This window comes from Narcine bancroftii, chromosome 1, assembly GCF_036971445.1.
Source record: "Narcine bancroftii isolate sNarBan1 chromosome 1, sNarBan1.hap1, whole genome shotgun sequence".
Lineage (NCBI taxonomy): Eukaryota > Metazoa > Chordata > Chondrichthyes > Torpediniformes > Narcinidae > Narcine > Narcine bancroftii.
This window is the reverse complement of record NC_091469.1, coordinates 193150458-193167199: the sequence shown is the minus strand read 5'-3', so window position 1 is coordinate 193167199 and position 16742 is coordinate 193150458. Positions and strand designations below refer to the sequence as shown.

At 39.1% G+C, this 16742-nt stretch overlaps 1 protein-coding gene and 1 long non-coding RNA gene across 17 annotated transcripts in view; one reads left to right on the top strand and one right to left on the bottom strand.

Annotated features, from left to right (window-relative positions):
• Positions 1-11079, bottom strand: part of fnbp1b (formin binding protein 1b) — a 243151-nt gene extending 232072 nt beyond the window's left edge. For 2 of the 16 annotated variants that reach the window (XM_069886235.1, XM_069886303.1), the window contains exon 1: positions 10331-10791. In XM_069886235.1, the coding sequence (XP_069742336.1) occupies positions 10331-10480 (150 nt within the window). In that variant the 5' untranslated portion in view covers positions 10481-10791. Of the gene's footprint in view, positions 1-10330; positions 10793-10833 lie in introns of those variants that run through there. The other 14 variants (XM_069886287.1, XM_069886350.1, XM_069886253.1 and 11 more) reach the window with 11 other exon arrangements.
• Positions 11080-11379: 300 nt separating this feature from the next.
• On the top strand, positions 11380-14716 carry LOC138736620 (uncharacterized). Its single transcript, XR_011340450.1, has 3 exons — positions 11380-11457; positions 13165-13261; positions 14253-14716. It is a non-coding gene; the product is annotated as an uncharacterized lncRNA (long non-coding RNA).
• The last annotated feature ends 2026 nt before the right edge of the window (positions 14717-16742 follow it).

Sequence of the window (16742 nt, the reverse complement as noted above, 5' to 3'; positions counted from 1 at the left end):
AGAACAGTGGAAATATGCAGCAGATCAGACTGCAGCTTTGATGTGATTCACCATTGCAAGAGTCCAACTTAAGATCATTTTCCATCTTGGCACACCGCAGCCCTCAGGGCTCGATGCTAAATGCAACAATTTTAAATGAATATCCCTTCCTATATGTATTAAAACTGGCCAGCTCAGATAGGTCACTGACCCATAATATTAACTCAGTTTTTATCACTTCAATGCGACTTGATTTGCTGAGTATTTTTTTAATGAATCTCAGATTTTTCAGTTGCTGATGTGTTCTGCACCTCTATACAATTCAACTCCATTTATTTTTTTATCCACCAGCTGTGATTAATAAGGATTCATCTTCGCCTCTTAGACTGCACCAACATTTATGTCACCTGCACAATTTTGGTCCATGCTATACTCAGACACGACTTTTTTTTCTACCCCTCAGTTACTCAGCAACTGAAAATATGCTTGTACTCTCAATCATCCAGCTATTATGAAAGGTCATTGACTTGAAATGCTGTCTTCATTTTTCTCTGCTTAAATTTGCTTCATGAAAAACTGGAAACCAAAAATAAAACATAGGGAAAACTTCCCAATAAAAGTAAAATTTTAGAAATTGGTTTCCAAGATGAGATTCTGCTGAATACTACTTAAGAATCATCTAAATTGGCGCAAAGTAGAAAAGAAAAGAAGAACATGTGAATTGGTAAAGAATAGAAATCCTGGTATAGACAAACTTATATTTATATTCTGTGTTAAAAGGGTTAAACATTATTATGGTTGGCATAGCAGTCACCAGCAATCGGGAACGGGTTTGAATCCCACACGGTCTACAAGGAATTTGTACATTCTCCCCACGTGGATATAAATTGGCCAGCAAGGACTCGTGGGCCGAAATGGCCTATTACTGTGGTGTATGTCTAAATGTAATTTAATTACCAGTACCAACCACCAACTTCCTTTCAGGGTATGTCCAAAAAAAGTAGTAATAAAATTATTCTCTTTTCTTAAAATTCAAGCAACATAAAAGATATTTTTTTCCTATGTCTTTTCAAAAATAATTAACAAATTCTTCTGTAACCTCATTGTTGCACTCAGATTCAAAGAACTCATTCTCTTTCATGTTATGTCCACTAAAAAATGAAAATGAATCCTTCCACAGGTCAGACAAGTAAAAGTGTGTCGAGTTAATTATATGACCTCTCAAATAGGCTTTCATAGCATCCCATAATACAAACTTACTTGGAACAGATTTAGAATTTTCTTTCAAAAAAATGAGTTAATTATATGAGAAAAATGTCATGCTTGATTGTAGAGTAAAAATTCAATCTGAAGCCCAATTAAAATAGTACTTTCACATGCAAAAACCTGGTAAATCTTCCTGAACCTGCTGACTTTTTTTTTTTCGAAACTTTATTTATTAACTTTAACATATAAAGAAAGTAAGTAATACACGTACAAAAAAAAATACAAAATAAAGTAATACAAGTATAATATAACATAGTTAATACAATACCAATCTCGGCATCTCCCCCTAACAACTAAAAACTAAGACTAAGAAAAAAAAACTATTTTTAACCCCTAAACCCCCCCCCACCCCCACGATAAAGAGTGAAGAATTAATACTATTAGTATAATAATAATTTAAAAAATAAAAAATATATATCTTAAAAAAAGATCAATATATATATAAAAACAAACAAAAAACCCAAAAAAAGGTATTAATTAAGTATTAATTATTAATCCAAAAATTTTTATTATATAAAAATATATATGAAAAACAAAAACAAAAAGAACTTAAATGAAAATAATTAATTCAAACTTATTTAAATTGTATATAATCAATAAATGGGGTCGACTTTAACTCATAAAAAGACATCTTTTATCTTGTATAGAAAAAGATATTCTTTCCATAACCAAACAAAACTTCATCTCTGAATACCACCTATCCAAAGACAATACATTTCTATTCTTCCAAGTAATCGCTATACATTTCTTGGCCACTGCAGCGCTAAATAAATAAAAGAGATCTGGTAATTATCTAATTCTAAATCAATCAACGGTTGCATATTCCCTAATAAAAATATATCAGGGTCTAATACAATATGAAAATTATATAAATTATTAAATAGATTGAATACCTTTCCAAAATTGTTGTAACCGATCACACAACCAAACAGCATGTAAAAAAGTACCAGAAACCTGATCACAACGAAAACAAAGATCTGACTTACTGAAACCAAATTTTTTTAATTTTTCGGATGTTCAATATAATTGATGTATAAAACTATAATTAATCATCGCCAATCTAGCATTAATCAATTTTCGAACACTATTACGGCAAATTTCAGACCAATCTTCTTCAGTTATTGTTAAATTTAAATCTTTTTCCCATTTCATTTTATCTTTATCCCAATCTATTTTACTATGAACCTGCTGACTTATGTGGATATTAAAACTTCATGGCATGGCTTGCCTTCAGGCAGGTCAAAAAACCCCAGAAACTAGTACTAATAATTGAAAGAACAAAGTTCAAAATGGTTTGAAAACAAGTCTCAAAAAGCTAGTTTTATTTTTGACGTTCATTCTCCAGAATGGAAAATCTCAAAACGGAATATACTGATAATTTAAGGAAAAACTGCATGTGAAATAATTATCTTTAAAATTAATCCATGCTATATTAAGCACAACAGACAATCACAGCTAATTAGCAAGCAATTGCCATTATTATAAATCTGTAAATAATTATTTAGCTGTTTATCACCAGTAATTTCAGTTTACAAATCTAAGGCAAGCATTGGCTGCAATTTACAAATATCAGATTACTTTCCTTTATTGTCGCCATTGATTGTAATGTTTGTGTCAATATTATTGTTGCACAAGTATCCTGTTCATTTTTTTAAAGGCAACCTCACCATTTCTAATTGCTAAGAGCTGCAGTAAATTTTAAGTTTCAGCACCGTTAATTCAATAATGCCATTACTCAATTTTTATCATTACATCTTGATTTAAAAGGTGGACATCAGGTGAGCATTAATCTAGTACTGTACTAACAGTATATATTTATAATTTTGAAAATAAATGTTTAAATTCTCCAACTGAAAAAGTGAGAAACTCCCCAAATAAAGGGCAAAATTGTTATTATTGGTCCAATTTAAAAGAAATAGTGATGCAAAAAAAATTGACAAATTAAACCACAAGTTATTTTTTACTCACCATGGTTTACAAATCAAGCCTAAGCCATAGTAACAGGCTTTTTACACTAGGATTTCTGGACTACTGAAGCCACTTCATCTGATCTTGTATTTCTTTCTTCCTCATGCTAATCTAATTATACTTAAACAGTCATCATTTATAATCTCTCCTTGTGGCATCAAATTTCATATGTTTGCTTTCTCTGTGAAAAGTAATTCACCTTTGTTAAATTATTGATCTCCAGTTTTTGTTGCTCCACAAAATTCATCATTTCTACTTGAGAGCTTAATCTCAACACCTTGCTTTGTAGAGGCATCCTAACTTGCTAAATTCTAATGATCGCTCCAGCATGAACGAAAGTCCATAATCTCCTCCACACCAGGGAGATCATTGTTGGCAACATTTCAAATCCAGTCCAACATTCTAAATAAATTTAACTCAAAATCCCCAGTTTATGATTCATTCTCCACACATTTGAGATCCAGTGTTTGTTTTTTTTCCTTTTTTAATTACACCAATAACATGTGTGCCATATTAGTGATTTATGCATCTGTACTCCCTTTAAACAATTTACATGCATAATTCAAGCAGTTGGCCTGTACTTAAATTGCATAAGCTCTACACATAATATACTGGAAATACATAGCATGTTAGGCAGCTTCTGTGAAAAAAGGAAACATTAACAATTAAGGTTGATAACCATGCATAAGACATGGGAGAGTTTATAAAACAGGCAAGATTTGAATTGCTGAGAGGCGAAGGGGTGGGAAGGAGAAAGGAAATGTCTGCAATAGGATAGAGACCAAGAGAAAATGGATGACAGCCTGGTTTCAAGGATTGTGAAAATTGCCCCTAACCCTCTCCCTTTTCTGTGAATTCTTCTATCAAAATAAAAGGTTATTGACCTAAAATGTTAGTTGTTTTGCTCTTCACAAAGCAGAATATTTCCTGTTTTCTCTGTTGTTATTTCTTATTCCTCTGTTGAGAGATAAATTCTGCTGAGAAAGGAACTTTTTCCCAGTTAAGAGAAAAGCAGCAGCTTAATTTTTCCATTTCTCACACCAACTATTTGGAAGTATGCCAACTTTGTCCAATTGGTGATTTGTATCTGTAATGGAGTTATATGCACAAAATGGCCAAAACCATTTGAAATATGTACAAGTCAAATTTGTACAAGCTGGACCAGGTATCAGAATGAAAAAAAATGTTTAGCAATTATCCATCTATTCTCTATATTTAGAATTGCAAAGTATTTTAAATTATAAAATTAAAACAATTTATGTTATCGTTAATTTATACCATCTTGGAAATAGATCAAATATAATGAGCTGCTAAATTGAATCCTGGTCAAAATGTTGAAATGATACAACAGACTGTTTTTATATTCTCAAGACAAATGTATTTTCTTTTGGATTGATGCTTCAATATCTGTTTCAGAACAATGGCCTTGTTGGCTCTTCCACCATATTTTTTGTTACAGATTGAAGAATGGTCAAATCCATACAAGGGAGGAACACACATCTGATATATCCATTCCCTCCATACATAAAGAAACCACACAAAAATCAAGATTTCTAGGATTTGCTCCAAAGAGTACAAGTTGAAAGCACAGATTAAAAATGACCATGATTCAGACAGAGATCTTTTCGCACTTGTCAGGAGCTGCAATTTTTATGCCTCAAAAAAAATGGAAGTGATATTAAAAATCATTTTAAAACAAGAACAAGGTTGTAACTGGATGATGAGAAACTTACAGGATTATAAATAAAATGTAGGGATGTGACCTTAATCACAATTCTTCTTTCAAGGTGTTATGACAGGAAGAATAAGCCAAAGGGCCTCCTCCTATGCTATCAATTTCTGTGCAGAGGAAATGCCAAATAAAAGATATGCACATTAGCCAACTTCCGGTTTCATTACTTACAAAATATATTTAGATTATTTGATGTTTTTTTTAACCCAGATTTGCTACTAAAGAAAAAAAAGCCTCTCTTTAAGATGTCTCTAAAACTAGTAAGTCCAACCACAAACCCCAAGGTTACAGACTGTTGATCAATGGATGGATGCAGTTAATTTCTGGTTCCAACTCAAAAACAATGGATTTAAAATGGCGACAAAAAAGTCCTTTTGATTTTTAAGCATGATTGGAACAAATGTTGGTTTTCAAGGATAATTATCTGCAACACCCCACAACGTTTAAGAAAACCCAAGGAGGGAGTATTCTTCAAGTATGAAGACATATTGCTAGCACCCACCAAACCCACTTCATTTCTGTAACGTTTCTTTACTTGTGTCTTTATTTGGTCTCCTACATCTCTGTTTAGATCCTATAAATTGTATTTCAGGTAATGTGTTTATTATTTGTTCAATAGGCAACTTCTGACAAATCAAACAATTAATTCAAAATTCAAAGAAGTGAGGAACAAGTTAGCAGAATCCCAAATCTAAATTAAATTCTTAAATTCAATTAAATGTTTTGTCTTTAAACAAAGCCATAGCAATTTTTTAAAAATCTTTTACACAAGTGCCCAGCTGAGCACAATCAATGCATTACATATTGAAGCAGATTTGGAATGAAAATGACTGTTTAGTTTTAGCTTATTTAACATGAGAAACTACTCTAGAGATAGAATCTTTTCTTCAATATTGCAGTACAACTGCGATTATCCAAAATAGAATTCACTGAAATCCTCATTTTCTGAATCTTTTTGGGAGCTGAACTGACCTCACAGGTTGAAAAATAAAATCGCAACATTTCATTTCTTCTTTATCTTCCCCTATTGACTTTTTTCTCCAACTCTCCCTCTCAAACTACACGCCACTGTCTCCCACCTGCAAGCAGTCAGAAGAATCCCTTGTCCCAGCGTTATCAAGTAGAGTGGCCTCCCAGGCAGGAGCAGGACCTCGGGCTCAGTGGTGTTCCCTCCCTTCCCCGGCACACCAAAGCTCCCTGACACCAACTTCGAACCCTCCCCTCAGCCTACTACCACGCACCCTGTGTGTGTATGTTAGGCCTAGTGGGGAGGATTCGGAGTCAGGACTCGGGAGCTCCAGACACCGGGGAGATAGGAGCCTGCTGACTCACCAGTGAGTGTTCCACCGGCCTGGGAAGCCTCACTGGGGAGGCGCGTACATGTTGGGGATCAGTTGCGGGTGGGAGGTCTTGATGATCAGCGGCAGCCAGCATTTTTTTGGAGAGAATTAAACATTATTTTAATGCTTAAAAAGCCTTCTCTTGTTGTTTATTGTTGTTGAAACATTGATACAAGTGATTGCTGTTGCTACTGGGCTGATTTTTAAAAATGACAAGTTATCCGAAAAACCGTTTATCCCGACATAGACCCAGTCCCGACCATTTTGGATAATCAGACTCCTACTGTGATTGAAATCTCAAAATAGAACATCCACAGATATAGTGATTTTAAATGCTGTTTATGAAAATAGATTTCCAATTTTTCTCATTTGGCATTTGTAAGAGTACTGTATTTGAAATGACAAAGACCACACACAATCTCACATTATATGGCTGTAATACACACCGTCTCTAGATAAAATCCAAGTCGAAATACACAGAAATGTATAATTTTAAAGCAGTGTTTTTTTTGGTTTCATAATTTTAAAAAAAATCACCTTCATTGATCATTCATCTCACTGAAATTCTGATGACATCAATGCATATTTTAATTGAAAGATCATCCCAAAAAAAATCTACATTCTCTGATAATTTGTCAGTGTATTTCTATTATCCATTGTATAAATGAAAATTTTCTTGAGCATGATGTATCACATCGGAACACTGAAATAAACATTACATTCAATGTAAGTGATCGACATTCAGCTCTATTCCAGGACATTGCTTCAGCATAATATCAGCAAGAAATATCACAGTGAAAGCCTGAATATGCCGTACAACAAAGCATGCAAATAACTGGTATCACGCTAGCGTAGGACATAAAGAACCATAAAAATCAGAAAATTGCTCAATTTCCAAACGTTAGTATTACAACTCACCCCAGTAATAAGAATGATCTGAATAATACACATAATTAAGTTACCAAAAAGAGTACATTTAAAATATATATTCCAAATCCTTACAGCATTTACTATTTACAAAACAAATCCTCCATCACAAAATAAAATTTCATCCTACTTCACAGAATGCTGAAGGATATATATTCTCAAATAATCATTATAAATTTGCAAGAACACAATTCACTTGCAGAAAAAAAAGAATTATACAAATCTATGCCAATAGTAATGCTTTATGGAATTTAAAATGTCACATTTGCAACATCTCCTCTAACATTCAAACCCCAATATTCTGACAAATAACCAATCACCTTTTCAAGCCAAAGAGCAACAATTTGTTTAAAAAAAACAAAACCAGATACCTCTCATAATTATCAAGTTGTTGAGTTCAAGGCAAAATTGTTATTAACCAAAACTCATTTCCAATGTTCAAAATATAGTAACTATTTCCTTTAACAAAGTATTTTTCAACCATCTGCTTTGCACTTTTTAAAGAGATAACTATAACTCTAAGATGAAGCCTTGATAAAGGGCTCAAGCCTGAAACGTTGGTTAGGTACCTTTTTATTTGGTATATAAAGTATCCTGTTTGACCTACTGAATTTCTCCAGCATTGCGTTTTTTACAGATGGGGCAGACAGTGCTTGATAGAATTAGCAAATCATTCAAATGTCATGTATCCCTTTTGCTTTTGTATACATGTTTTGCATCCTCCATTTATTGAAATTTGATGTGTTCCTTCTCCAATTTTAGCACTCAAAGGTAGAGAAGATCCTAGCAATCTATGAGAACATGAAACTTTTTTTTATTTAAAAAAAACTGAGAACATTATTGAGGAGTTTTATTTGGTTCTCCATGAAATCTTTTCCCAGAGCACAGAATAGAACTCCTGTTTGTGGACATTGTGGATCATCCACAATAGCTGGGTGATCATGATCAGAACCAAGGCAGGAAGTCTGTTGGTCAGTCAAAGAACCCCGACAATGGCTCACCAATGAACATGATGGAGGATGTTGATAGCATTTCTTTGTTTTAAGGAACCCATCATCTGCCATCCATGAATTTGGCACTGTTTAAAGTTTTAAAACATTGTCCTCTGTGGTCAAGGTTGCCTTGATGTACAGGAGGTGGGGGAGATGCATCCCAGGTCTCACTGTTGACCTCAATCATTGGGAGGCAGCAGTGTATGTGCACATCAATAATGTATTGCAAATCAATTACTGAAGCTGGAATGGAGACAAAAGCAAGGAAAAATTTCTGTTCATTCTACAATTGAGATGAGGTGTTGATAGGCAGATAAACCAGAGAAGAGGGATGAAGATTGCAACAGTGATTGTAAAGTGGGAGGTGTCCAGGTGCAGATGAGGTGGCAGGAGCTCAGGAAATGGAGTTGTTAAAATGGGATGTGTACAAAGAACTGGACAACTGAAGCCAGTTATGAAAACACAAATGCTGGAGAAACATAACCAACAATTTGGGCTTGAGCATCAGGGTATGGAAAAATGTCAGCAGGTGTCCAAACAAAAGAGTGGGGGGAAGGAGGAGTGGTCACAAAGGGAGGAGGTGATAAGTGGAGAAGGGAGGGAGGGGACAGCAATGATCAAGGGGAGGAGGAATGGCTAGGTTAATGGAAAAGGGAAAGGGAAGGGGGGGGAGAGGGAAGAGGAGAGCAGGCTAGCAAAAACTGGAAAAGTCAATGATAATGCCATCTGGCTGGAGAGCACCCAGATGGAAAATCAGGTGTTGTTCCACCCATTTGCAGGTGGTCTTGGTGGGATAGTACATAAGGCCATGGGCAGACAACTGAAATGGTTGGCTATTGGGAGGGCTCTGTCAGTGGTGCGGAAGGAGTGAAGGTGCTCAGTGAATCGATCTGCCTATCTGCACCCAGTCTCTCTGATCTAGAGAAGGCCACAAAATGAGCACTGGATGCAGCAAATCAATCCTGCAGATATACATGAAGTGTTGCTTCACTTGAAAGGCATGTTGGGGGCCCCAGACAGTGGTAATGGAGGAGGTGTAGGTGCAAGTGTATGGCACCTCCTGCAACCACAGGGGAAAGTGCCATAGGGAGAGGGGCAATTGGTGGGGAGCGCTAAGGAGTCACAGAGGGAGTGGTTTCTATAGAAGGCAGAGAGGAGGAGAGGGGAAGATGTGTCTGGTAGTGTGATCCTGTTCAAAGTGCCGGAAATTCCGGAGAATAATGTTGGATGCAGAGGCTTATGGGGTGGTAGGTAAGGATAAGGGGGATTCTATGTTTGTTGTGTGTGGGAGCAGAGGGGGCCAAGGCAGATGAGTGGAAAATGGGAGGAAATGCAGGTGAAGGCTGACCTGATTGATGGTGGTGGAGGGCAGACATTTCAGAAGATCTGGACTGGAAGACCTCATCTTGGGAACAGATGCAACAGAGATGGAGAAATTGAGAGAAGGGGGATAGAATCCTTGCAGGGAACAGGGTGTGAGGAAGTGTAGTCAAAGCAGTTGTGGGAGTTGGTGGGTTTGCAATATGTCGGTTGAAAGCTTGTCTCCTGAGATGGAGACAGAGAAATCCAGAGAGAGTGTTACCAGAGATGGTCCAGGTGAGTTTGAGATTGGGATGGAAATTTGGCACAAAGTGAATGAAATTGACAAGCTCATCTCAAATATAGTGGGGTCAATATGCCTATCAACTGCTCCTCATCTGCATTCACTCATTCTTTGCCAGCTCCTGCCGTGTACTCAGTCGGGATGCACAGTCTCAAGTCAAAATATTGACCATCTCCTTCTGCCCAGATGCTGCCTGACCCATTGAATTCTGCCAAATGTTTTGATTTTTGCTCTGTCCTTGATAGGTCCTCCTGCATTCTTAACCGGTTGCATTGTTTTTTTTTTAAATAGGCCATAAATAGCTTTGGAAACACTTCAGAGTCCACATATCATTGTTCCTGCACGTTCCATATCACAAGCTTTTGTTTTGGACCCTGGCCTTCAGACCCCAATATAGCCATTTCCTCCTGCCCCCCTCCCAATCGCCCAGACACAAGGACAGACCAGCATTTCCCCTTCGTGTTACCCATTTCATCATGCGGGTGGGGGAGGTTTAAGTGATACTTGCAACCTATTAAAATACCTTTGTTCCCCTACGCCAAGGACTTGTTTCATCGGCCATTCTCGTCGTACAACAATGTAATGTCAATTCTAAAATTACGTGTTGCTTTGTAATGTAAAGCTTGGATTTGCAAGGTTCTTCTTGGCTCAAGGCACTCGGCCCATTATTCATCGGATTCTGGTTCAAGAAGGGGTTTGAACATTTAAAACGGAATGAAATCAAGCAAGGTTCAGTCCGCCCCCTGCTCCTCGTACCATTGATTTCCTACGGCAACCTATTCCATTCACAGATTTTCATGGTATGAAATTAAAATATTTTTGGGTATACAACCCCAAAATTAGTTATGGTCAACCAGTTCTGATGGTATTTAAGTGGGAAGCAATAATTAACCTATCTCCAAATAAATGCAACGTTCTCCTCCAAGCCCTTCTCCAGTCGGTGTTTTGCAACAGAGTTGGGTATATTTCGGGCGTTTACTGAAGCTCCACGTTGATTTCCCCCTGTGTTCCTCCTCTATTACTCACCCACAGTTCCGTTCCCCAGCTCATGGTCGGTGGGTTAGTCCAGAGTCCAAATTTTTTAAACTGAAGCGAAAAATACAGGCACCGCCGGTAAATGACCAGGAAAAGTGGCGTGGGTAATGCGCTCAGCGAGAGGTGGCTTTGTCTGGATTCGCCTCCCAGTTTATTTCCCCTTCATGGTGCTCCGCTCCTCACCCCACAGAGCCGTTTGACAATATGGCCAACGGCTGACAGCCCAGGCGGGCGGGCGCGCGTCCCGGCGGGGGCGCGCGGCCGCTTCGCGAACGCGGAGGGGGGCGGGGGAAGAAAGGGAAGGAGGCTGGGGATTGCAAATGGGAGGGAAAGGGATGGAGAACAGGATAGGGGAGGGAATGCAAGTTGGAGGAAAGAGTGGGAGGTGAAAAGGGCAGAGAAAGGGAAGGGAGGGGTAAAGGAAGAAAGGGCTTAAACTAGCTAGCGTACAGAGAAAGATTGAAGAGGTTAGGACTTTATTCATTGGAACTTGGACGGTTGAGAGGGGATTTGATAGAGGCGTTTAAAATTATGAAGGGAATAGATAGACGAGATGCAAGAAGACTCTTCCCCCTGAGAGCAGGGGTGGTCGAACCAAGAGGACACAAGTTGAGGGTAAGGGGGCAAAATTTTAGGAGAAACATTAGAAGATGCTTCTTCACTCAGAGAGTGCTGTCAGAGAGGAAATAGTTGAGGCAGAGTCAATTCTTTCATTTAAGAGGAGGCTGGATATATACATGGATGAGAGGGGGTTAGAGGGTACTGGGCAGAGAATAGGCGGGGAACCAGCGTGGACTTGTAAAGCCGAGATGGCCTGTTTCCATGGTTTTATATAAGGGAGTTTTGAATTTAGGAAGAAAATATGGTGAAAGAAACTGACAAAGGGCAGCAGATATGCATATGGATTTTAGTAAGGCATTTGACAAGGTCCCCCATGAGAGACTCATTCAGAAAGTCATTAGTGATGGGATCCATGGTGCTTTGGCTGTGAAGATTTAAAAATTGGCTTTCATGTAGAAAGCAGAGTAGTTGTGCCTGCAGGTCAGTGACTAGTGAAGTTCTGTACTGAGATTCCTAGTCTCTGTGATTTTTATTAATGACCTTGATGAAGAAGTGGGAGGATGGGTCAGTATGTTTGTGGATGATATGGAGATTGGAGTTGTAGATGGAGCTGAAGGTTGTCGTAGGTTATAAAAGGATATAGACAAGATGCAGTGAGGTGGAAAAGTGGCAAATGGAGTTCAATCTGGATAAGTGTGTGGTGATGAACTTTGGAAGGTCAAACCAAAAGGCTGAGTATATGGTTAATGGTCAGATACCTAACAGAGTGGAGGAACAGGGGGACCTTGGGGTCCAAATCCATGCACCTCTCAAGGTTGCCACGCAGATTGATAGGATAGTTAAGAGTTCAAGAGTCGAGAGGTGATGTTGCAACTCAACAAATCTCTGGTGAGACCACACTAAGATTATTGTGTTCTGTTCTGACCACCTCATTATAGGATGTGGAAGCTACAGAGAGGGTGCAGAGGAGATTTACCAGGATGTGGCCTGGATTGAAAAATGTCTTACAAGGCAAGGTTAGCAGAGTCTCGTTTTCTGGAGAGCCTCTGCTTTGAGGCCAGCTCCATCTGCAGAGAAACATTTTAACATACCTTTTCAGAGAACAGCCCGAAAAGGATGCTCCAGAGTCGCTTTTATGCAGAGCGTTGCCTTGGTACGTCCTCCAGAGACACAGTAGGCAGAGCGATTAATGCCGAGGCACCACCATCATAAATATTCGGCGAGCAATGGCCACCTTCTTTATCCATAATCCCCCACGCTCCTGAGCTGTTCCAGCTGCGTATGAGATTATGGATAAAAGTCAGCCATTGATCTATTTGTGTCAAATGTGACAATGTACTCAAAGACGTCTAGCACAAAACCTTCCATTCTATATAAATGGATTTTACATCAGTGAAAATAGTCATCATTGGTGTGACTGCTGCCGCCACACCTTTGGGGCTCTGGACGTGCCACTCCGCTCCCTCATCCTTCTCAATTTCCTGGCCTCGATGAGTCAGGATCATGGAGCTGTCCCCAGAACTGCTACAAGTGGACAATGGTGCTGGGCTGGCAGTGGTGAGGGGTGGGGGTCAGACTGTTTCTGCTGATCAGCTGCTGAACAGTCATTGTGGGCCTGAACAGTCATGATCCTGACCTGCCGTGGCCAGGAGATTGAGAGGAACGATGGAGTGGAGCGGAAAGTCTGGGGCCCCGAAGGTGTGCCAGTAGCAGTCACGCCGTTGACTATTCTGCGGTACTCTAAACAATATATAATTGCAGTGGCTGGACATTTACGGAGCAAGGTGGAGTCTCTGACAAAAACCTACAGAAGGATCGGAGTCGACACTTTGGAGCCACTCCCGGAGCATTCATGAAGGTAGAGTCAGCGATGTGAGGGTAGAGAATCTTCGCCTTTACAGTTGCATTTTTTTTTACTTTATAAAAGGGCCTAGAGCAATGGGAAAATAATGGGAAGAGTAGAAAGTTGAACGCGATGGAGGAATGTGTGAAGAATGGAGAGTGTGAATGGATAGTGAGGAGAGGGAGCAGAATTGGCCAGTGGGAGTGGTGGAGGAATATTAGCTGGGAGGAGAGGAGGTTGTGAAGAGAGGTAAGATGGAGGTAAAAAGGTTGCAGGGTAAAGAGTGAAGTGCAGCAAATGAGGGGGGGGGGAAGATGGTAAGAGGACAGATGGGAAAAGGAGGAATTGAAGATGAGATGGAGAGAAATGATAAGCAAATAAGAATGAGACGTGTTGGGTGCAAGGTAAAATGGATAAGGAGCAACAGTTGGAAGCAGAAACAAGGAGGGCACAGGTGAAGAAAATGCTGAGGAAGGGTGTGTGAGAAGCATTGGGAGAATAATAGGAGAAAAGCAAATTGAACGGGGTGCTGGGGAGAACAACGTGGAATGGGGAGAATATGTTGGGCAGGTGAGAAAATGAGAGGGAGGGTCAGAAATAAGGGAACAAAGATGGAGGAGAAAAGGAGCGTTGAAGGAGTGAGTGTCAATGTTCTATGAGGTAGGTGGATGGGGGATGGAGCCGTGTGCGGAAGAGGAGAGAACCATGTATTGTAAAATGGTGGGGCCTGATGTGATGGGCATAAGGGGGGGGAGGGGCAGTCGGGTCACTGAAAGGGGATGGGGGGGGTCCAAGGGCAGACTGCGCGTTAACATACTTGGACCAAAGCTTTCGCTGATGCAGAATAACCCCGAGAAGGTATGTGCGCCGATCGCAGGAAGGCGCCAGAAGAGCTGGGGGCGGAGCGGGAGTCGCGCCCATTCAGTGTCATTGTGAAAGTCTTAAAATCGTTACATATGATGCGTTGCCTTTTATGTTTTCAATGTTTCAATTCATTGTTCAACAGATGGAACCGCACGAAGGTAAACGCGAGATTGCCACATTGCGCGCTCCGGCAGCTGAGGCATGCGCGGGCACCGCCCTCGATTCATACTCGGCCGCGCGGACCTGCCCTCCATTCGGACTCCAGCGACGTGGCGCCCTCTATAGATGATAATTGCCAATTGCAAGCTCTGCAGCTGAAGCAGTTGATCGGGAGGTTGCATCTGGTACATTCAATGTACAAATTAATCAGCGGGTGAAGAAAAAAGTTCAGACTCAGGATCTTACACCTGAAACCCTCTTTCCCTTTTTAAGGATGCGGCCTGACCAGCTGGGAATATCCAAGATTGTTTACTAAATCTTCCAGCATCTACAATTTTTAGGTACAGTTTCTCCACATATGCTGCCCATCTGTTGAATGTTTCCAGAATCTTGTGTTTTAATTTCAAGTTAGCAGCACCTGCCGTATTTTATTTTTCCACCTTGAATAAAGCTGGTTGCTGAGTTCTTATTCATAGGCCATGGACCTAAATTTGTCAGCATTGATTTTTGTAGATTGGGTCTATTGTACCTTGTTTTGATGCAACTATCCAGTCAGAATCAGAATTATTATCACATACTAAGAGATCTTCCACCCTATAGAACCTATATTCATAGTGCAGCAATCCATTCCCCATGGATGCCATATGTTTTGCATTCCAATCTACAGAGGAGGCAAAGATTCTACTTCCCCCTTCAGCATTTTGGAAGAATCACTCCCTTTTGCTACTTGTTGGCCAACCACTCGGGGATTCAAACTGTTTTTCCACTTGTACTTATTCCAATCTCATTTTCTGCATTCAATAATCACAAGATGTTCACCCAACACAGGAGAAACCAAATACAGGTTCGGTGATTGCTTCGCCAAGCACCTACATTCAATCTGCAGGAGTGACCCTGAACTTCCAGTTGCCTGCCATTTTAATTCTCCATTTTACTTTCACTTGCCCCATCTGTCTGTGGCTTACATTTACCAAGCACCCCATGACAAGCATGCATGAGGAATAAGATTGCATCTTCTCTTCAGGGAAACACAGAAAATGTCAGATGATGCCATTTGGAGCAAAAGAAATATGCTTGAAGGACTCAGTGGGTCAAGCAGCATGAATGGGAGATAAACAATTGCTGATAGTTTAAGTCAGAACCCTCCATCATTCCATTTAGAAATGTTGCAGTCTGCCAAACTCAGTATTGGGTTCTTCACTTTTGGGTATCACACACTTTATTGGAATTGGCCATTTCTGCCTGCCTGAAAATTGTGATTTTAGTTGAATCTGTATCTTCTTACAAGTTATAGCCTGGTTTGTTGGGCATTTGTCCCACAGTCCAACTTGTGGCAACACATAACAGACTAAGAAGCACAAGATGCTTCTTTTACTTCATGTTCTCACCTCATCAGAGAATTACTTTATTTCACCCATCCCTTCCCACCTAATCTCCAACTGAAACTTGCTTGCAGGAATGTACTCTGAATAAACAGTTTCTCCTCAATTTCTTGTAACCTCAAAAATTCATTGACAAAAGATGAAATATTGTTCTAAAATAATTAAATTTTTAAAATGTCTATCAAGAGATAGCAGACAGCTTCAGAAAACATAAGGTTTATAGGAGGAGATTTTAAACTTTCCACATAATGACTGGAACTCCCATACTGTAAAAGGGCTTGGGGTTTGTCAAATGTGTTCATGAAAGTTTTCAAAATGTATGGAGGGACCAACTAGAGAGAGTGCAATATTGGATTCCCTATTAGGGAATGAGACACGACAGGTGACAGAAGTATGTTTTGGATTCAGTGATCATAATGCCTTTGTATGGAACCAAAAGAGATGGGGGAGATCTTATTTTTTTCCCCCATCAGTATAGGAAATGGGATTAATTATAAAGAACAGAAAAGAAGGGACGCTTCAAATTGGACTAATTTAGAAATTAATTCTACTAAACATATTCTCTTATTTCAATATTTGGAGCACCATTACCTTTTTCAGCTTCTAGGTTAACCGATAATTTTGTTGTTAAACATACTTGGAAAATCTGGTTTCAATTTAGAAAATCTTTTGGGTATCATAGATTTTTACTTGCTAGCCCAATATTATTTAATTCTTTTTTCTCATCTTCTGTGCAAGACTCAGCTTTTAATGGGTATCCAGTCCTTTCATGATTTATTTATTGATAATAATTTAGTTTCAGTTCAACAACTATCTTCTAAATTCAAATTACCCAAGCACCACTTCTTTAGATATCTACAAATTAGGAGTTTTAAAAATTCTTTATTGTTGAGACATCCTCAGGACATTTATATAAATACTATAGGGATGGTTTATAAATTTAAACTGAATTAAAAAAAAACTGGTATCAGTTATATATGATGTTTTATTAAATCGGGGACAATTCCCTCGACAAGATTAAAAAGTTATGTGACCAAGATCTTCAGCTTTCATTTTTGGATTTTACATGTGATTCTATTTTAAAATTAGTT